Source organism: Salvia splendens, chromosome 16 (genome assembly GCF_004379255.2).
Source record: "Salvia splendens isolate huo1 chromosome 16, SspV2, whole genome shotgun sequence".
Taxonomy (NCBI): domain Eukaryota; kingdom Viridiplantae; phylum Streptophyta; class Magnoliopsida; order Lamiales; family Lamiaceae; genus Salvia; species Salvia splendens.
Genome location: NC_056047.1, coordinates 6,712,151 through 6,734,464, shown reverse-complemented (window position 1 = coordinate 6,734,464; position 22,314 = coordinate 6,712,151). Strand labels below are relative to the sequence as shown.

Genomic DNA, 22,314 nt, shown 5'->3' with positions numbered 1-22,314 from the left:
GGAGAGACTACCAATTATTGGGAAGACGAACACACGAGCAACGTCTCAAGCTCCCCGATGCAAGCAAAAACTCATCTCACCACCCACGGACGACATTATGAAATTTTGAACACCGTCGCTAGTCAATGCATGATCAAACCGTCACGTTCAACTCTACTAAGATTTAATTGAAAATTTTAGGCGCGCTTCAATTTTTCTATAATGTTTAATTTTTTATTTCAATTATATTTTAAAAATTAATGCTTTTTATATATTAAAAATTCCCTTTCTCTTTAGATTTTGATGAATACAAATAATTATGTACATAAATTAAGCAGTACTCCTAAAAACATTAACGAATTAAAAAATATGATTCATAGATGTTCCATAAATAATGTGTGTGAAATGATAAATTAATACTACTATATGATTTATAGTTGATGTTTGACATGATGGAATTTAATACGGAGTAATGATATGAGAGTGAACTAGCTGCAATTGAATGGGTATCTAATAAAATGGGGCCCATGTAATTATTTCTGCAAATAAAAATATTGGAGTATATATAAAAAAAATATACTTTTTCGAATAAAAATACTGAAAACTGGAATATTTTAGGGTTAGGAAATTATTCTCTCTCCAAATATTCTCATTGAATTAGTTTGTCTAAATGACCCCAGCTATCTCTCGACTTGTCAAAAATTTTCCATTTTGATGCTCTCTGCTTTGCGTTTTCCGCCCAATTGTTTCTCTTCTATAGGGTTTTAAATTATTCCGTTCTTAGCTTTGATTATTAGCATTTATAAATTCAAGAAGTCGAGTGTTTCCATCAAATTATGGTTTTGGAAGTAATTTAGGTAAATATTCGTTCAAATTCTGCATGTTTTGTCCGAATGGGTTACTGGGTTTTCGAAATCATCGCATTATTTTGTTGACGCTGTTTAGTTGTGATCACGCCAAAGCTTGGTAATTTTTCCTGGGGAAGTGTTCTTTCCGGAAAATTTGAAATCTTTAAGGAGTGAATGCACCCTCTTGATATGGATTATTCGGGCGAAAGTGGAATGGTGTTGGTTCCGACTCGATTTGTGTGGCGTTATGGTGGGAGAATCGTGTGTATTAGTGGATCTTTTACCGGGTTAGTCGATTTGCAATTGATTTTGTGTATACTTTATTCTTTGTAGGATTAGCCTTTTGATTTGAGCTGTGCCTGTTTATGGTAACTCAAGTTTTGTTGTAAATGGCGTTTTTAATGTTTTATTTTTATGGTTTAAAGGTGGACACAGTGGCCAATGACCCCGGTTGAGGGGTGTCCTACAGTGTTTCAAACAATTTGCAGTCTTCCACCCGGTTTTCACCAGGTTGGTTGTTCATGTACTTGGAGCTTACTACTACTAGGGTGAACGATTGGCCAATTGTTCGAAGAGGTCATCTGAGAAGAAAATTTTAGTTACTTGGGGTTGATCTGATTTTGTCAGGACATAGCCGTAGAAATATTAAATGAGTGTTGGTTAGCAGCTAAGTTGGCGTTTTCGAAGTGGTCAACAGAAAAAAAAATAGTTACTTTGGATTTGATCTTATTTTGTCGTTAGATAGCCGTATAATTATTGAATGAGTGTTGGTTAGCAGCTAAGTTGGCAATTCCCAAGGATGCTGTATCTATATCCTGTGCCATAAACACTCAATCATGTGATCAAGTAGTTACCTCTACTGATCCTAAGCTAGGATCCAAGAACGGAAAAATGTCCTAGACTAGACACTGATCGTGGGTTATGGTTACAATAATTATGACTTTTGCACGACACCTGTCAAGTATTTAAAAAAAATAAAATAGATTGAAGAATTCAGTATTACTGATTAAGTGCAATTGCCAATGTATTGCCTTTTTGACAATATGTTGAAAGTTTAGGTGATGACTGGAGAGAGATAAGTTGCAGATGTACTGTATCCATACTTGCTTCTGCCTAACTAATCGCGTATCGAGTATCGACCTTGATTTAATAAGATTCCATAGTGGTGTCTTTATGAAAATTATTGCTGGATGTCTGTACTTGTTGTTAATATTACTTAATTCATCCAAAAGGTGTCCAAACGTTGTTAGCTGTAAAATGTTTACTTGTACAATCATTAACCATACAAGGATTGAGCTACGCAACCTTATTACTGTCGGAGTGTCAAGTGCCAGTAGTGCTTTCTGGTATTGTTGTTTGTACTTAATTATTGTTGTTTCCCAACCACACACATTTGGCTCCTAAATGATATGCCTAGTTATGTAATGATATCTAGGAGGAATAATTTTTAAGGACTCTATAATATTAGTGTGACAAGTACCATATCTGGAAATCCTGTAGAGGTTGGTGGCCTGTATCTTGTTGTTTCAAAAAGACTAGTTGTCCTAGTAACATTAATCTTGGCTGAAAATTCTAGTATTTATTTTATTAAAGCTAGCTTGTGGAGTTGTGTATCATTTTCAATTCAGAAATTGCTTATCTTTCTCTGTAGTACAAATTTGTGGTTGACGGTGAATGGAGACATGATGAGAACCAGCCTTCTGCCAATAGTAACATTGGAACTGTAAACACGATCCACTTAACTACAGAAGCTAATTACCTTGCTCCAATGCTGAGCCCACGAGCTCCTCCCTCTGGTCATGGTTCAAACATGGATGTCGATAATGACGGCTTCCAACGTGTGGTATGACATTTCTCTACTCATCTTACTTCTCCTTCCTTACCCTTTGCATAGCATTTACTTTCTGAACTTAATTTTATGGGGACTTTCTTATTCAATCATAGTGAGAGTAAGTTTATCTTATAGTTTATCTTGGTTACAGGTTCGGTCATCAGATAGAACATCTCCTGAGCCCTTCTCGACAGTATCAGAGGGTGATGTAGATGTTTCCCGCCATCGTATAGCTGTATTTTTATCTGCTCACAAGGCATACGAGTTGCTCCCTGAATCTGGGAAGGTCTGGATGATCTCATGTCCCAACATTGTTCTGTCCCTGTTCCTTTTTATATTCGATTGATTTACTTGGACTGTTTTTCAGGTTATTGCTTTGGATGTTGAACTCCCAGTAAAGCAAGCATTTCATATATTGCATGAACAGGTACCTTTCTTTGTTAAGTGTCTGTTGTTTAGTATTAATGCCTAGTGCCTACTAGATCAGCATCAGGCGCACAGCGCACTATAACTTAACATGCCTCGACCAAGATGGTGTCTAGGTGTCTTCCATGTATCTTCTGTCTGGTAAAATTGCAAATTCTTATGAACAGAAAATATTTGTTTCAGGGGATCTCTATGGCGCCATTGTGGGACTTCTCAAATGGGAAATTTGTTGGAGTTCTTAGTGCAATGGATTTTATCTTGATTATGAGAGAGGTAGAGCATTCTGCCATATTTTGTAATGAGTAGCATTATTTATCTTTAATACGCTCCTTCCCCTTTGCCATAGCCACTTTTCTCCTCCTTATGCATTGCTGGTGTAGTAACCTAATCCGCCCCTCATATTTGTTTGTTATATAAGGTTGATCCAACCTTCATACAGAATCAGCATTTTAAAGTTAATTCAACCTTGACACAGAACCCTGTTGTTGGATCTTTTGCGATATAGGGACCATTTTCTCTCATATTTGACTGGTATATACACTGTGAAATCTCAAACATTTTTCCTAGTGATCTTTTCAATATGTGCTGGCAGCTTGGCAGGAATGGGTCAAATTTGACAGAGGAAGAGCTTGAGACACATACCATATCTGCTTGGAAAGAGGCAAAGTCTTATCTGAATAATCAAATAAATGGGCAAGGAGCAATAGTTCCAAGACAACTTGTGCAAGTAAGTGCTCATATTGATGTGCTAAATGCCAGTTAGCAAATTGTGCACCTTGGGCCAATAATTTTAAAGTTCTATGCACAATCCAGATGGATGGATGATCCATATATTAATTCTATCCTTTATACAGATATCTGTGATTCTGTCTGCATTTATGATCCTGATCCTGATCAGGCAATAAGCAGAATACCTTCCATTTGCGCCCTTATTTTGATTGAAGCTTTCTACCATATTACAAAACCCTGGTTGGACCTTTTGTTTGTTCGTGTTTTTAGCACGATCTAGTTCACACATTTATGTCATTTAGTATTTCTTTATATGCTAGATAGTTTCTCAGTTGTTTTATGTGGTTGAGTTGCAAACATAAATTCTTCTCTTCTACATTAGAATTAGCATATACGGTGCTCTTTTATGTTAACTTGATGAAGTTTTCCAGGCTGGGCCAGATGACTCATTGAATGAAGTTGCTCTGAAGATTTTGCAAAGTGGTGTAGCTACAGTTCCCATAATTCATTCTCCTTCAGCAGATTCCCCGAACAAAAATCTATTACATCTTGCTTCACTTTCCGGGATACTTAAATGTCAGTATTTGTGGACCTGACACTTCAGTGTGTTTGAACTATTTTCCAAACAATATTTCTCTCTGTGGTGCAGTTGTAATTAAACATTTAGCTTTGCAGGTATATGCCGGTTTTTTAGGCATTCGCCTGGTTCACTACCGGTGCTTCAGTTGCCAATTTGTTCAATTCCTTTGGGCACTTGGGTTCCGAAGATTGGAGAGCCAAATCACAGGCCATTGGCAATGTTGAGACCCAGTGCTTCACTTAGTGCAGCCTTAAATTTATTAATTCAAGGTATACAGATATAACTAGAAATCGGAGACTTCAAGAGTAATCACATCTCTGTTTCATCTTTGTCTCTATGCAGTCTACTTTTTGTAGACACAACTCGTTACTTTGTCTTTTGTTAAAGTTATGTGTGATTTCATATTTAAAGAAAGTTTTTGATTTACCTAAAAAAAGTTCCATTCCAAATCAAATTTACCTTTTTAGATAGGTGTAACCCAAAGCTTAAGGGTAGCTGTATGTGGTGATTTTTTTATTTTGGTATAGCGTGACTTTTCATTATTGATTTACCTTATTTTTCTATAATATTAACTTGGAGGCATTGCTTATTCCTTTATGGCTCTGCACAAATCAGTTTGATGAGAAAAGAAAACTAGTACTCCCTAATTAAAAGAGATTTATGGATTTGATGAAATGCAGGGATCAGAATATATATATATATATATATATATATATATATATATATATATATATATATATATATATATATCTTACTTTATATTTTGCATATACATCACCCTTCGTCTAACATGTTACATTCCTTTGCAGCACAAGTTAGTTCAATCCCTATCGTCGATGATAATGACTCGTTATTGGATGTATATTCTCGAAGGTTAGAAACATGCCCTGCTGTTCATCTAATCGTAGGTGAACTAATTTCCCACACTTGGAATTGTATTAATAAAGTCATCATTCTTGCAGTGACATAACTAGTTTGGCCAGAGACAAAATCTATACACACATTAATCTCGAAGAAACTACTATTCATCAGGTAAACGCATCTATCCAATTATCTTTCATGCTACAATTGCTGTATTTGTGAATATTTATTGGATGGTGTCATCGTGTAGACAATCTCAGTGCCATGTCACAGTAAAAAGATGCACTTTTTATGTTAGCTTGATATCTTGCTCTATGGAACGATAGTCATATCTTGTGTGTCCCTTCTTTCGAATTTCTTATTTTCCTAGTCTCCAATTGTAGGCATTGCAGTACAGAGATGACCCATTTTCAGCATATGGCTCCAACATTCAAAGATGTTTTATGTGTTTACGTACCGATCCTCTCCATAAAGTATTGGAAAGGCTATCCCAGCCAGGTTATCTATTTCTTCTTGTTCGTTTTAAGATGGTTTTCAGCAGTTCCCCAATCAATTTTTCATTCCCTTCGACAGTCTGCCTTTATACGTACAGTATGCATGATTTTTTCTTCTCAGGAGTGAGGCGTCTCGTTGTGGTCGAAGCTGGAAGCAAGCATGTAGAAGGGATCGTTTCGTTGAGCGACGCCTTCCGATTTCTCATGGGCAGTTGAGCAAATGCAACGGTGTATACAATGGATGGTTCCGGTCTCATTCTTGGCCCGGTTTTAAGTTAGTAGGCTGAAAAGATGGCAAATGTACGTGAATGACATGTATATGTCGTTGCTCAATGTCTCTAGTATCTCAATTTTTTCTAGAAATAGGCAAAATGTTCCTGCTTATGGAAATTGGAGAAAAAAAATAAGAAAAAGAAATGGATTATTTTTTCCTTTATTTTCTCTCTCTTTTCCTTTGCTTTATTTATGTACTTCTTGCCATTTTTGGGCATCGTATCAGGTCGTCACCCTTTTTTTGTGATGCATTTTTTGCTACAATTGAAAGGAAACTTGAAGAAAATTTTCACTGCAGTGTTTGATCCATTAATTTGGTATAGACAAAATAATTAAAAAGTTCAATTAATTTAAAACCTTAAAAATTGGGAATAATGCTTTCAGTAATATTTGAATGGCAATATGTTCTCTATTTAGTTTTATGGAAAAGATTCACACATTTATTTTTTATTTTCATCAATAACTCTATCGACTAATAAAATGTTAACATCACTTAAAAATTTACTAATGTTTTAAAAGTTACTTGTACTCAGCAAATTATCATCCGAAACTAAGATAACCATTCCCAATGTATTCGGTAAAATAAAACCCTATGTTTGTAAAGTAAAAGAAATAATAGGCTTCTACATGTGATAATAAAACTAGACATACAGCAGCAAATCCTTGAAAATTCACTAAAAGATCGAGTAATTGTGGCCGAAAATTAACTTACAAAAATTGCAAATGCCATCTCAGTCAAATATTATCACCACATTAAGTTCAAAGGTAACCAACAATCAAGAAGAATGGCTCTCACTCCATTTTCTTCATTCAACGTTAACAAGGAATGAAAGCTATGATAATCAAATCAGGAAATGAATTATTTACATTCCTACAGCAGGTGAAGCCGTGTCACGTCGGTATCAACGCCATTATTTGGTTCCTGATGATGCCCATGCACTTCTGTATTTCGGAGTAAACAGGGAGATTCTGCGTGCTGCGTGGCTGTAAACTTGTGACTGCAGAATCCAGAATCTGTGCCACGTCGGAAGGAGGAAACTGCCTTTGTGTGCACTTCTGCAACAACACAAATTGGCAACGTCAGATGACTCGAGTACTTAAGGCAACCAGCCATTTCTTTCTCATAAACAAGAATTTGAATCAACCATGCGCATGTGTTCCTCGTATGAACTTACCTGAATCATAAGCAAAGTTGCGACGCATTTGGAGATCAGCTCAAAAGGAATTTGAGATTCTGTGTCGGATGCACTCATAGCTTTAGGATGTGGTGCCTACAATAAATCTTACATTTATCAACAGAACCCAGTTTGATGCAGAACCACTCAGGCCAAATATTTGAGGGTGAAAATACTTACCATAGGTGTGCTGGAATCATCGGATGGAAGTCGGTCATTAACATAATCTATAGCCTCCTCGATCTTCTCCATGGTGCCCTCCCTACACTTGAGAGATGAAACCGCCTGCAGAAAAATAGTGATTTATTTTGGTAATCGACCTAATAAGAGAGGTTATTTTTAATGAAAGTGTAGCACGTATGATGAAATTCTTGAAATGAATCCTGGCCAGTATTGCAGGAGTGGATTTATGACAATGATACTACTCTTACACCATAAGTTAATTAAATGCCTTTCTATATGTACCTGCATTGCTGCATCCACCATTGCCCATGCTTTTGTTCTTGAACTATTTATGATATCGTTCACGTGGGGTCCTGATTCAGTAGTTTGACATGCAGAATGGTCGACAGAAAATTCGCCACCAGGATCAGCAGAATTGGTGCCTGCCCTGGACCACATTAGTGGCATGTTTCCTTGATATGTATTCCTCTGTCTCAAGCAATATAAAGCAGAAGAAACCTCCTCCCAAAAAAAACATTGTGCTCAGCCATATGAAATTAAGGAAAAAATTGATAAAGAAAACTCGAAAATAAGAAAATACAGCTTTCAGTTTCCTGTATGGAGACCTCTATACCTGATCATTGATTTCATTCAACTGTACAAGCACTGCAGCATATTGCTTTTTAAATGGCTCAGAGTCCTTCAAAGAGTTATTACTGTCAATCTGATATATGGACACGTCGTCGTTCATGCGCCTCAACTCTAGAACAACAGCTTCCTACACATGAAGAAACTGAGATTGAGGCATTGAGCCCATTGATGCAACTAAGTTCTGATATGCAGCACCAAAAATGATGCTGATTTTCCAAGTTCAAACCACTATTAATAATCGCGAGGAACAAGAGAAATGATTTTTAGATAATGAATGCTGAAGACCTTTTTCTCAAGTGCACGAGTCAGATCAGCCAGAGCTTGAACATCAGCTTCCTTTGCCTGGATCTGAGAATATGCTGTTTGTAGGTAATTGGGAGTTTCAGCAGATCCTATCCTCATTTGCAAATTAGTATTTGCAGAAGAGACCTGATCAAAACGATTAATTTGAGATAATTTTAGTATGAATATAATCATCTGGTTGTATGTACTATAATAGAAATTTATGCAATCAAGATTGCACATTGAAAGGACTCAAACATAATACTGTTTGGAGTGATCATAGGAAAAATGCAACATGAAAAATTTAGGAAGAGATTCGTGCCTTTGTCTGATTCAACAAACTTGCAGGATCAACAAAGTGGGAGATATTGTCTGTGGCAACAACTTTGTCATCAGGGCAAAGCTTCATGTAGTCTTGTATTCGTCCGCACATCTTTAGCTCGTTGAAATTTCCAAAAAACTTATCAGCAGAAATTGGTTGTTTCCCAACTAATGCTGTAGGCAGATTCTCGAGAGGGTTCAAAGGCATGCAGTCAATGTCCTACCACAACATAGCATCAAATACTCAGATGGAGAAACGGGCAATTTGGAAGACTGAGGAACATATAGCTAGAGGAGCCAACATCAGTGATTCACAATAAACAGCAAACATAAAGCGTTAACAGTAACATAAACTCTGCTGACTCTAATCCTGATATTAAACGAGGGTTAGTTAGCGCCTGCTTATAGCATAATATGTAGTACACCATAATTTTAAATGATAAATCATCCACATAAAATGAAATCTACGAGTGCAAACTACAAGTGGGGACGTAGATTACCATGACAAATTCAACCCCTAGTTCATGATGGTCAAATTGTACCCGACACCTAGAATGATCAACAGTCAGCACACTTCCGTCGTGGACCTCTCTTGTTTTTGGATGGATGGCAGTGACACGTTGTCCAACCGATAAAGGCCTCGCAAGGTCAGTTGGTAGTCCTTCCCGAACACCTTCACGTAGCTCAGTATAATGCTTTCTGACGGAATAACGGTACTGATTAAGCTTCTCCTTCTCTTCCTTGAGGAACTGCTCTGAAAATCGTCGTGGTTTACCAAGAGAACTGCTTTCACATAAACATCGTTTACATTATTATCAGGTAATATGATGAATTACAAAAGATTAAACTTATCAAAAGAAGTATACCTTCTAATTACACCCCATTCCACACGAGTTAATCTTGGCACATGACCCAATCCAACGTGATACAGATATTCAACAAACTCCCTCTTTGCAAACCAAGGATAATCAATGGCACTGTAGAACCATTCGTAAATGCACCATCTTCTTAGACGAGGATTTGACAAGCAAATGGACATATTTTCCTGTATGACAGGATACAAGCAAAGGATGTTGAGATCTGGCCTATTCAATTTTCGTACTGAAAAAAGCGGGAAAGCGTCACACCTTTGACTTAAGCGCTCTGCCATGGACTGAAGCAATTGACAGGTCACTTTGGTAGTTTGAGATGTTATCACAAAATTTTTGTGGTTTCTTGAGGTCCATTTTTCGCCTGCTCCTGACTTTAGTTGGTGAGTGGACCTGACTAACTACAGGAACCTGTGCAGGCTCACTTGCTTCTTTTTGTATATCAGCACTGCAAGAATTCCCAGAGTTTCTTATTGAATGGGGTGAGCCACATTGAGAAGATTTCTTACTTCTATTAATCAACTTCTTCCCAGGATCTCCATCCTAAAGTTTAGGAAAGAAATGTCATAAATCAGAGAGCTCTCAACCAGAGAAGGAAATGTTTTACAGATGAATACCCTACTGTATATCAATGAAATACATGCCTCAAATTATTTCCATAGGGAAGAAGTCGAAGCATTAAGACTGGTAGCATCTATGAATGCCCAAAAATTGCTAAAAGGAACAACCATGGTTTCAGATTCTCAATTTTTTCGTGTATCTGATATCTTAATAAAGAAGAAACATTCCAAACAATAAGACCAGATGCATCAATGAACTCCACAAATTATGAAAAAACTGCTTATATTCCAGCTTTCATAAAGTTAAAGTTTACACAACTACATACTTAATAAATTCCTCATTCAGGAAAGGAAAAAAATAATAGCCTGCAGAATTTGGAAAAGAAAGCTGCAGCATTTTCAAAGAAGCTAAAATCCTAGCAGAAGAAAATAGAGGCTATACGCACTAAGTAAAGTACCTCAACCCTAGGAGATCGACTTAGATGGAGATCTGGACGTGCTTCAGTTTTTGGAACCTGCAACAGCTTGTTTTTGTAAAACTAACCATAGAAGAAATCTGATTCTCAAGAATAGCAACATTAAGAGAAATAATGTCTGCCTCACCTTAGACACTTGCATCTTTTGTTTCCTTTTTGGGGTTTTGGCGATAGATGGTTGAAGATCCTTATCTTCTTCAGGAACAGAACTAGTAACTGAAGCTTTTCCAGGTTTTGAGGTTTTACTAGGAGCAACTTTGGAACTTGATAGTGGCTTGTGTCCTTTCATTCTTACCCCAGAGTATTGTCGTTTTTCTCTTCTCTGGTTAATTGGAAGAGATTCTGTCGACAGCAACTCATCAACAGGATCATCACCTCCGTCTTTAAAATGCAGTCTTGAATCTAATGAATAAGAAACTTATAAATCTACGAATGGGAAAAGTAGTTTCATAGAGTAGCTGCTAATGAGTTGGAAACATATAATGGTATCATTTGGTTTTGGCATAATCCTTAAATTGCATAAGTTTATTAAATGGGCTCTTTTAAATGCTCTTCTACATCAAGAAAATATCAATGATATATTATAAAAGCATTATATTACTTGCAAGTCAGGAAAATATAACCCTGTCTCCAATTGATTGAAAACACACAAGTTTAACCTTTTACAACACTAGAATAGATTAATTAGGAAATAAATTTTAAAGATCTAAGCCATTTTTGGAAAAAATATCATCGACTCCAAACAATTGAGGAAACATCATTTATTCAGACACTATTATTGAGAAGAGGATAAAGTGGATTTAATATAACTTAAGTGGATTCAATATAACTTACCATCTTCATCTCCCATTGGCATCAACAGGGACAAATCAGCTAGTGTTTTTAGGGCATCAAAGGCTGGAGCATCATCTAAAAGAAGGAACGTGCATAGATTAAGCTGAAGGTATAATGCTCATAAAACAGGAATGCTATTAAGCTACTATTCCTTAAGAGCAAATAAACCTATGCTATACAACGAAATTTCTTGCCATTTGAGAGCCAGAAGACTGATGCAAGTGAGCTATTCAACATCTCCACAATCAACACACTGTTCAGTCTGTGCATTGATCAACCAGTACGGAAGATTCTTTTACATAACAATGGTAATGATAGAGCTTTATAGTTGATGCAGGACCCCCAAAAAAAACTTACTCTTTTAAAATAAGCTGCAGAAAATAAATAAAAACCAATAGTTCTACACTACATATCTTTGCTCTTAAACCATCAAAGCCTTATGGTTCATAATTCAACATTTGTAAATTGCAAAAATTTAGGCAGGGGCAAATACTCCATGGACACATTTCAATAGTGACATACAAGGTAATAATTCAGAGACGAAGAATGCTCGCGTACCTCTTCCATAGAGAATCTTTTTGCTCTTCTTTCTCTGACTGTGCACATAGGAGCTTGAAATCTTGGTATCAGTGACCTCCACAAGAAAGTTGCTTGTCATTGCTCCAACCCGCTGACCTTCTTCTGTTCCACTACATTCTTCCTTGATGTCATCTAAGAGATGCTCACTATTATTACCAATTTCACATTTCTTGCCTTTGAGTTTCTTTGTCTTCTCTTTCACTGTACCAGGACTCCTAGATTCCACCAGAGACGGTTTGTACCTAGACAATTCACCAGTTTCAGCCTCTGTGCTTCCTTCTAATTCTTCTTCATCCAAGGCAGCATTCTGGTTGCTGGTCGTTTCTGCTAGAGAATGCTGTTAACAAGTGTGGACAAATAAGTAGGGCATCAAATATACATTGTTTCTGATAATAAAGTCAAAGCACTACCTTGCTCTGAGCATATCTAAAAGGTGATGACATAACACTTTCAGCTATTTTACTTGGTGTCCGTGAAACCTTGGAAGAACTTCCTTTTTGTGATGCCTCTGCTAAAGCAATGGCTATCTCCTGAGCTACTTCATCATCATTGGCATTAACCTTTAGCTTCAAGCCTGGCCTTCTGGGAGAAACATTACTTTCTGGTATAAACTTTTCACTTGGAAATGAAACGGGGAATCTTGGTGTCCTTTTCCCAACAGGACAAGGTCGGCCACCTGAAGAAAGTTCAAATAGATAACCAGGTAAAATAGATAACCAGGTAAAAATCTTATGGTCAACTGAGGAGAAAAGCTGGGGGTTATCTAGGGAATATTATGTGCAAACAAGAATTATCCACATAGAGATTAATAATGTAGTTTAGGCATGTAAAATTCTGGATTATGTAACATACAGTCATACATCATGCAGTTTGCTGTTTTTATTAAATGTAAGTTGTATGGACCCTTCTCTGACACCCATATGGTCTAGAAGAATCGGTTATATCGTCCATTCAGCAAAGAAAAGTAGAGCGAACAAAATTCAGCTTGCATAGGAGAATTTATGAATGCCACATAACCACTCATAATCCAATTATCCAATACTAAATATAGAACAATGCTTTACCTCCAGAGCGTTTCTTCTTCAAAATTGGTAGGAAACCATAATCTGGCACAGTGACCTGGGAATGTGAAACAAATTGGTCATTATATGATTTAGATGTAGTAGGTTGGACTTTGCCACATGCCTGCTTCTTAGACTTTCTAGATGATCCAGTCCCATCATTGCTTTCCAGGTCACTGTCACTTCCTGCCTGTTGAGCCAAGGTCAACTTAGCTTAGTGGCATCAAAAGAAAGCAGTAACTAGATAGCTATCAATACCAAATGGCAAACTAAATTTTTTTTGGCACATGGATTTCGATACAAGGAAGCCTAAGATTTGTGAGTTCGACAACAAACTCTGTCTCGTAATTCAAACTCCAAATAGGCAGGTACTTAGCTACTGCTACAGTTTCCTTAAATTGGATACCACTTTCAGTTATCATTATTAAGTCATTTCCTGCTAAATCAAAAACGCCACTTTTATTTATGAAAAAACAAAATAAAAACATGAATGCGGGGACATCCAGGAAAAGGACAGATGTGGAAAGTGACACACTAAAAATCCTTCTTAACAATCTGACTACTATTACATGGTTTCACAAATATTGATACTATAAAGAACTACTCAGCACTTCCCATTATCAAGTTAGAGTAAGACACCCCTATTTTGTTTGTAGATGCTCATATTGCTAACTGAAAAAAGTAACCTAACCAAATTGCAGTAGTGATCAGTCATCATAGCAATCAACCCATCTGAAGAAGCAGTACCGTGTGGAAGAGATAAATATGCCTGAAATTAAAGAGCTCAAAATGGTTACAACACATGTATTATAGTAGCATAGGGCTCCATAGCCTCATTTGTGAATTTCTTGGTAACCAAAATTTGCACTAATTTATTAGTGGTTTCAAAAAGTCACAATTATATGGTAAGTACTAATTCAGTAGTGAAGATCAGCCTATTTATTAGTGCAGGTTTGATACACTATTTCATTCTACTGAAGGCAATTTACAGCAGCAATTTGGTGAGATATGTAAGTGGAACTGAGATTGTCATGGCCTTTTGAGAATAGACTGGCCAGTCATAGACCACTTGAAGTTGAGCAATTTAGACATGAATTAGATGTGTAGTGATTATAGACTATCAATTTTTCAATGAGAATTTCTTGTCATAGTGAGATGAACTGTAGTGATCACTGTAGGAGGAGACATAAATCAAAAACCAATTTACCCTATTCATTGTGTAAAGGGCCTCCATCATCTCGGGAGAGCGATTTCTCACAGAACTTGCAATCTGTACAAGCAAAACAGCAAAAACCAGCCACGGCAATAAAATTGAGTAAATCATAAAGTAAAAAAGACCGTAATTAGTCCATGTCACAAATAACCAAAATTAGGTTTTGTGATTTCTTATCTTTGTTTTTTGGCTTTTGATTATATTCCTGAGATAAAGCATTCACAACAGTTCCTTAATGACTAGATTGCAAGAGACCACCATTTTTGTTAACAAACTAATGACATTCTAGCAAGTGGCTCATCATCAAAGGTCCAATATATGAGACTAACCTTTTCCTAATCTTTATTATACTTGCAGTAAGACTAACCTTTCTCCAATCTTTATTATATTTGCGGTAAGCACCATAAAAACGGGATAGCTCTTCTGTGGTCCACCGAGGCCCAAGCATCTCAGACAACTTTCTTTTCTGAAAACAAAAACAAACAAAAGATGGCCAAGAAGAAGTAACGGTGAATCTCTCAATTAAAAATAAATAGCCTCCAGTTCTTCAAGCTACTTTAATGTTTCAGAGGAAAAATAGTGTTGGTAAAACAAGAATCATGCACTTATTATTGTAACTGTAGTTGATAATATTAATTATCTAAAAATCTCAGACATGTTTTTGCTAAACTTGAAATCAGTTAAATGAAAGCAGTGATCCGTACATGTGCAAATGAACGTTCCTGCAATCTAACTTCAAGAACTTTCTACTATAATACAATGGCAAGTCCATCTGAAGTCTGAACAGAAGGAGAACAATGGAACCAAAAAAAATGTCTCCTATCTCTACGACGCTACCTCTATAAGGTTTCTAGTACAGTGTGTGTAGTAAAGAATTTCAACACTTTGATAATATATATAAATGAGTAGAAAGTTCAAAACATAAATTTCTATATTTGATATTTCCCTCATGGGTAATATACATGAGAATACATGAACCACATAACCGACATGAAGATAACCATTAACGATACATTTTACTAGTTAAATTATTGATTTTGACAATTAAATTACAACCGGAAACTGATTTACGACGCAAGCCTCACCCGGCCACTGCTTCTTTTGGTACTATCATCATCTTTGCTGGGAGAATCATCGTGGGTATACCGCCTGTTCAAACTTCTAGATTTTCTTGTTGGCCCCATCACCAATTAAGTACTAGCACATGTGCAACAAAAATTTTAGAAAAAATAAAACAACATTTATGCATCATACTTTCCCTCCAAATATCATTCTTAGTCATGCCATTGGAGTAATTATCCAAATGCAAGTGTGCTTAAGGCACCAAATAAATTACACTGATAGTGTTCTATTACAACTACTGATAGCAGGCAGAGTGCAATACAAGAGCACACCATTAGTGTGTCCACATTAAAAATTAGCTTAAAGACTAAGGTTTTAACCCGAACTTGCAGCGACACAAAGAGAACAAAAGTCTGACATACAAGTGACAATAAAAAAACCTATATCTAACCAGCGAATTTGATGCTTGAATGACATAATCTTCACAGAGCTAGAAAAGTACCACTCTCTAAATCTCAAAGGTCGAGCAAATGATAGCTCCAATTTTGCATCCAACGGCACTGCTTCTGCATGCACACACTCCAAACATGAAAACATGAAGATAGGAACCATAGATCATCGAGAGCAACGCAGCTAAGAAGTATCAAAGTTCAAAATTATACATAACTTCAAATCCTCACCAAGAAGAAACGGCTTCACAATTTTTCAGCAAAATCACGCGGAGTATGCTTGATTTCCATCTAAATCCTCAAATTCAGTAAAATGCAGAAGAGAAATTCAAAGAACAATATTTTGATATTCAAAGAACAATATTTTAAAATTATATTCGGCAAAACCACACGATTGATCGGCGAAAATCGGAACAAATTTAGCAAAGAGAAGACTAACAGAATACATCTACTGCTAAACCGAACTGCTCAAAGCTCAAATTCAAATCGCATACGAATTTGAAAACAAAACACACACACCTCCCCCCAAAAAAACAAAAAAAACATGCCTTTTGCACCTCTTTTACCTCTCCAGTAAATTCAATTCACCACATTACAGAAAGCTCTCAGATTCGAATTCACAAGCGATTGTTAGTGGATGAAAACGAAAGGATAACGACAATATGCGGGCGTTTGGAGAGAGAAAGGGAGTGTGGTTTAGAGAGAGGAAGTTTTGAGGAAGAAAGAATGTATTTTTTCTCTTTTATTTTGAGGGATAATAACCGCGAAAATCTTTTTCTCTGTCAATTTGTATTTGGGTTTTCAAAGGGGCATTTAATTTCACTTTAGCCCTTAGACTTTAACTTTATTTCTAGTGAACCCTCTAAGTTTTGTTTTTACCTGATTTAGTCTATATACTTTTCAATTATAGTATGATTGTCTCGAATTTTGACTTTACAGATTACATTCTAAATTAAATAAAGATATCATAGTCCAGAAAAGGTCAAAATACATTTAATACATTTATTAACATGACGTTAATTTTAGCTTTGACTTTTTACCGATAAAAAATAAACGTGTAAAGAATTTTTAAAAAAATATCCATGTTATCCTATTGGACTTAGTAATTTGTCGAATAATGGCCCAACATCTTGATTTGAACAATGAGGCCCATCTTTTTATGAAGTGCGATAATTTTTAATATAAAAGTGGGAGATTTTAATATTCTATTTTTTCATATTTAGTCAATGCTCATTAGCTTTGGTATTAATACTAGTAGTAATTAGTTTACCAAACATTAATGATACCATAAATTAAAATTATATTAATTCTAGCAATCTTTGTCCAAATAGTCTTTTACCCTTAATAAATAAGTATATATAAAACTCAAAATAAAGATAAAAGAAAATTAATGCATCGGAAATAGGAAAAAATGATGAATATCATTTTAAAACTCAAATTATTTTCGTATTATCAGTTGCAACATAGACTATCAAAATGATTTTTCTTAATCCTATACTATCGATTTTGTATCAATTGTAATCCTCATGCATTTTGCGACTCAAAAAAATTAAATTGTCATGATTGTCTTGTCTCCATACAATTCTTCAAAAAATAATTACAATCACTTTAAATTCTGAAGCATTTCCAAACCCAAACTATTAGTTATAATTCTAATTTTTTAACCATAAATTATCAATCTTCTAATAATTAACTATCAACCAATGAATGAATAGAATAAATCAATTAATAGAGACCATGCGAAACTATATACTTATTGTCTAAAAAATCTTCTATTGTAAATAAAATGGAGTGAACTACAAAAATGATCTCTGTACTATGGGTTTATCTCGCCGATAGTCCCTGGACTTTAAAAATATCGTCAGACATCCCTGGACTAAGGGTTTATCTCAAAAATTTGTCCTTTTGCCATTTTTTGATACGAAAATACCTTTTTGAGGGTTTGGGCAATTTGGTTTTTTTACACTTTTAACATTTTAAACTTGATACTCCCTCCGTCCCGCACTACTCGCACCTTTCCTTTTGGGCACGGAGATTAAGGAATGAGTGATAGACAAAGTCAACAATTGCGGCTGTAGGTATAAATTGTTACTAAAAATGGAAAGAGTGCAAATAACTTGGGACGCCCAGAAAGGAAATAAGTGCAAGTAGTGCGGGACGGATGGAGTATTATTTCAGTGATGTATTAACTCTGATATTATTTCAAAATTATCATTATTCTTCCATTTTGTCATCCTTCACTTTGTTTCTTTATTTCAATATTATATTTAATTTTATAAAATTAAATTTTAAATTTAGATTTTTAAATATCAATAAATTTTTATTAATAAAATTATTAATTTATGGACACTATAAATATTGATTAAAACTATTATTTTTTGTCATTTAATATAATATCCAGTTGAATCGAAGAAGTACATAAAAATAATATTAATCATGATGGAAAAATAAGAGCTATTCTACTTAGCCTTCGTTCGGTTGATATAATTGCTTGTGATTATATATTATATTGTTGACTAAAAATTTTATATAGAAGTATTTTGTTTAAATTTTATAGTTAATTATGATTGTTTTCAAATAAATAAACGAAAATTATATAAGTCTTACATTAGAAGCATATTTATTTCAGAATAATAGTGTTATATGATCTATTTATGATTAAAACTATTAAATATTGATTAAAACTAAGTTGGCGTCGGCATACCTTATTGATTAAATATTATACACTATCAAATATTGATTAAAACTATTAATTTTTTTATTTAATAATTTTAATAACTAATAAAAAATATTGATATTTAAAAATCTAAATTTAAAATTTAATTTTATAAAATTAAATTTAATATTGAAATAAAGAAACAAGGTGAAGGATGACAAAATGGAAGAATAATGATGATTTTGAAATAATATCAGATTTAGTAGATAAGTAATATTAGATTTAAAATGTTAAAAGTGTAAAAATATCAAATTGTTCGAACCATCAAAAGAGTATTTTTCGTATCAAAAATGGTAAAATGACCAATTTCGAGATAAACTCTTAATAGAGGGATGTCTGACGATATTTTTAAATTCCAAGAACCATGGGCGAAATAAACCATAGTCGAGTAACTATTTTTTTTTGTAGTTCACTCAATAAAATAAATATAATACATACTGCATTTTTATCACGCGCGAAATAAATACTAGTGGGTCCCATTAAAGTACAGGAATTTGTGAATTTTTTTGGGGAGACGTGTTTCATTTTGGTTGGCGGATGCGTTACAATTTACTCGGATTTTATGATTTTATTTTTCTGAATAACCATGTGCTAACTCACTTGAGAAAAAAATATGATTAAATTGTCACTTAGGTAAAATTATGATTAAATATAACTTAGGAGTAGATCACAATTTATCTATTCACGTGGATTAGTAATTTATACACGCACGACAGTATGTAAAGCTTTGTACAGGAACATAAATAAGTGTATGGTAAAAGATCATGTGCTATATTTAACGCAAAATATGCGAAAAAAATATTTGAATTCTTATATTAAAAAGGAAAATAGAATTCTGAGTAAATAGGTCGAATGAGAATGAAAATGTTTATATTCGGACTATAGAATGTGTATATGATGTTATACAGTATGAAATTTTAATACAATGATTTACTCACCGCTAACTGCTAAGAATATAATTATATATGCTCTGAAATACTTTATTTGTTAAGTAGTGGGATTATATTCTAAGTGGAGCATTTTCTATTTATATGGATTTTATTTAATTTTTTTTTGTGAATTGTATGAGTAAAGAAAAAATAAAGTTAACGATGATGATATTTATTTCCATGCTAGAAAATATGTTAATTAAAATAGATCATTGAAAAAGTAAAATATGTCACTTAAAGTGTGATGGGCTAATATAGCATATTGTTAAATAATCCTTAGGATATGATCTAATAATCGATAAGTATAAATTAATTGTGGTTGGTGAAAGAAAGAGCGGTTGATAGATTAGGACTTAGGAGGTCAAGTTTGACATGTCATTTAAAAATATATATACTCCATGTAGCATCCAAATAAAATAACATACAATTGTCTCTTAGGGAAATATTTATTCATCGTCGCGTAAGGCTACTTTATAATAGGAGTAGAATTCTAGCCAAGATGCCCTTTTCTCGTGTCATTAAAGACAATGCCACAAATACACAAAAATTGTTTATTATTATTAATGGTCAAAAAAATTTAAATGTGGTGTTGTAAATAGGTTCCAAATGAACAATCCATAATTAAACTTTCAAATGATTTTAGTCGTACATGTTGATCTTTAACTCGTTTGGTACAAAAGTAGGAGTATAAATCTTCAATATTTGTAAAGATTATCTAAGATAGGTTTTGGAAATATTGGTATTGATACGTACACGTATGTCTGTATAATAAATTAATAACTACCCAACAAGACTAATTAACTGTTAACTAAATCAATTAAATGTTTATGTTATGACTAAGGAGTGGAGACGATGTAGTTAGAACTTACTACTCTAACCGATGTTGGGACCCTTTAGTGCCCAAAAAAAATTAACCCAGTTAAATGTCTGATAATCTCAAATGTCAATACCATACTAATATATCAATAATGAAATACGAATGGGGTGTTCAATTTGCAATATTATATTCCATGATTAAGTTTGTATTATGTTTGGATCACGAGATATTGTGATTGCATCTCATGACTTAATCTTTAGATGGATTAATGTCATGTTATAATTAGTCATAGTTAACATCCTCATACTAAATAATCTCACAACTTAATCCTATATTATATTTTGCCACTATTTTATTTAGGAGCGAACACCACCGGAGTATATAAGATTAAGGTAGGATCAAATTGCCTCATCTGAACATGTGTAGACTTGGTAGGTTTAACGTATCTAGTTTACATATACACATCTAATATAATTCGAACTTTTGATTTGAACATGAGCTGCACTATGCCCTCAAAGAATATGGTATTAGAACAAAAAATTTCATATCACCAAATAATCTAGTCATATTCGCCGTTAAGTTGGTTCAAGAGGGGAAATACATAATAATAAATGCAATTAAAGTTTAATTTGACAAGCGACGAAATGATATGCAATAAAAATTATTTTAACATGAAACACAATTTGGGTTGTTAAATTCAAATCGACGGGTTTGGACGAAGCTGTATAGCCTAAATATGCTATGGACTAGTTTACATTTAATTGGATTTGATAGAGTTCTATGATGATAGAGTTCTAGATTTAAACTGGCTCTTAGTAGCATACAAGATATGTGGTGCAGGACGTCTCCGAGGGGAACTTGTTAACAACTTTCTTATAAAAGTTCTTATTTTTTGTTGATTGACGACAATTGTATATTTGTTGATATTCACACATACTGATCTCGTGCTTTCTCCAGAGTGTATGAAGCTTCTGCAATGCGCTTGAGAATCTCCCCTTAATCTTTGTTGTTGAGATTGTGGGGAGACGACTAAGGCTTAGAAGACAAAGATGAATGTATTGAGTGAGGAGACAAAGGAAGATAGATTATTTGGATCAATGGTAAATTGTTTTAATCGAAGCCCAAGACCATGAGACATTGTTGAATTTGTTTTTTATAATCCGACTAAATCAATTAAAAAAATGGATTATTTGTCTGTAAATACACGAACTTTCAATATTTTATGTTTTCACCCGGAACTTTTATTTTTACTATAAGTGCATGAATTTTGATTTTTAAATTTTTTTTACCCCAACAAAAAATTTGAGCACGGTCAAAGCCGATATGGAGTACACGTAGGATATTACCATCTACGTGATTCTACGAGGCAAAAGGTGGCAAATCAATATAACATGTTATTAGTATGTAAACACACTAAATTTTGACATTTTCTAATTCTTTTCCCCTAAAATATTCATTTTTTTCTAATTTGAATGTATAAACAATTAGATTTTTTTTTATTTTTTCCCCATAAACAATTTCAATCAAAATAATACTAATAATTTTTCCCCTTTACAATAAATTTCAGCTGTTCAATAATTTTTTTTAATTATATTTAGGTGTCTAATGTCTTGAAAATTTTAAGATAGGTTGTGAATTAAGATATTGTGATATTTGTATTGATAATTGCATTTGATTAGAATGATGATTGTTTTCATTTTTATATACTAATGCTTTATTTTTATGAGTTAAATTATTATGTAAAAGTTTATATCTGCTCATATTTTATTTTATAATTTTTTATTTAAATGATGTGATTTTAAAAATGTTATTGAAATGGGGCATTATTTAAAAAATTCACTCCATAAATTTAAAAAGTGTTGGGCATTAAATGATTTAGAGAAAAACTATTACTGGGGGAAAAATTACAAATTTTCAAAGTTTAGGGGAAATTCCAGAAAATCTCAAAGTTCGGGGAAATTCTAGATAACAACGAAAGTTCGTGTATTTTCCAGCTTCAATACTCTTCGTTTTTTGCCACATTGGTACATCCGACGTACTCATTAGCTTCAATTTAAGAAAAAATATTTGTTGGGGAAAAACATAATAACTGAAAGTTCATGTATTTAGATTAAAAAATAAAAGTTCGGGAGAAAAA

At 34.1% G+C, this 22,314-nt stretch overlaps 2 protein-coding genes across 3 annotated transcripts; one reads left to right on the top strand and one right to left on the bottom strand.

The window, feature by feature from the left end:
• The first annotated feature begins 612 nt into the window (after nucleotides 1-612).
• Nucleotides 613-6,184, top strand: LOC121772330 (sucrose nonfermenting 4-like protein). 2 transcript variants are annotated; one of them, XM_042169387.1, is made up of 14 exons: nucleotides 613-836; nucleotides 925-1,114; nucleotides 1,253-1,337; nucleotides 2,479-2,670; nucleotides 2,810-2,944; nucleotides 3,026-3,085; nucleotides 3,268-3,357; nucleotides 3,677-3,811; nucleotides 4,245-4,389; nucleotides 4,489-4,662; nucleotides 5,203-5,266; nucleotides 5,356-5,425; nucleotides 5,638-5,752; nucleotides 5,870-6,184. In XM_042169387.1, the coding sequence occupies exons 2-14, from the start codon at nucleotides 1,002-1,004 to the stop codon at nucleotides 5,962-5,964; spliced, it is 1,473 nt and encodes a 490-aa protein (XP_042025321.1). In that variant the 5' UTR covers nucleotides 613-836; nucleotides 925-1,001; the 3' UTR covers nucleotides 5,965-6,184. The 2 variants fall into 2 exon arrangements, with proteins under 2 accessions (XP_042025321.1, XP_042025320.1); XM_042169386.1 differs by having other exon boundaries at nucleotides 613-1,114.
• Nucleotides 6,185-6,669: 485 nt separating this feature from the next.
• LOC121771745 (protein ALWAYS EARLY 3-like) lies at nucleotides 6,670-16,447 on the bottom strand. Its single transcript, XM_042168606.1, has 22 exons — nucleotides 16,282-16,447; nucleotides 15,769-15,832; nucleotides 15,290-15,401; nucleotides 14,572-14,670; nucleotides 14,199-14,261; nucleotides 13,683-13,760; nucleotides 12,995-13,181; nucleotides 12,341-12,606; nucleotides 11,910-12,267; nucleotides 11,352-11,426; nucleotides 10,645-10,919; nucleotides 10,500-10,556; nucleotides 9,740-10,024; nucleotides 9,479-9,657; nucleotides 9,113-9,395; nucleotides 8,614-8,832; nucleotides 8,295-8,438; nucleotides 7,993-8,136; nucleotides 7,662-7,877; nucleotides 7,377-7,481; nucleotides 7,197-7,292; nucleotides 6,670-7,077 (listed from the first exon to the last, which is right to left on the bottom strand). The coding sequence occupies exons 3-22, from the start codon at nucleotides 15,386-15,388 to the stop codon at nucleotides 6,913-6,915; spliced, it is 3,393 nt and encodes a 1,130-aa protein (XP_042024540.1). The 5' UTR covers nucleotides 15,389-15,401; nucleotides 15,769-15,832; nucleotides 16,282-16,447; the 3' UTR covers nucleotides 6,670-6,912.
• Nucleotides 16,448-22,314: the final 5,867 nt, after the last annotated feature.

What these genes read in the sequence shown, in the direction of transcription:
- LOC121772330 (XM_042169387.1), top strand. Translation starts at nt 1,002, where the DNA reads ATGCACCCTCTTGATATGGATTATTCGGGCGAAAGTGGAATGGTGTTG. An exon ending in ATTAGTGGATCTTTTACCGG is followed by an intron (nt 1,115 to 1,252) that starts GTTAGTCGATTT and finishes TATGGTTTAAAG; the next exon opens with GTGGACACAGTGGCCAATGA. An exon ending in TTATCTTGATTATGAGAGAG is followed by an intron (nt 3,358 to 3,676) that starts GTAGAGCATTCT and finishes ATGTGCTGGCAG; the next exon opens with CTTGGCAGGAATGGGTCAAA.
- LOC121771745 (XM_042168606.1), bottom strand. Translation starts at nt 15,388, where the DNA reads ATGGGGCCAACAAGAAAATCTAGAAGTTTGAACAGGCGGTATACCCAC. An exon ending in GCAGAGCGCTTAAGTCAAAG is followed by an intron (nt 9,658 to 9,739) that starts GTGTGACGCTTT and finishes CCTGTCATACAG; the next exon opens with GAAAATATGTCCATTTGCTT. An exon ending in CAACTTTGCTTATGATTCAG is followed by an intron (nt 7,078 to 7,196) that starts GTAAGTTCATAC and finishes GTGTTGTTGCAG; the next exon opens with AAGTGCACACAAAGGCAGTT.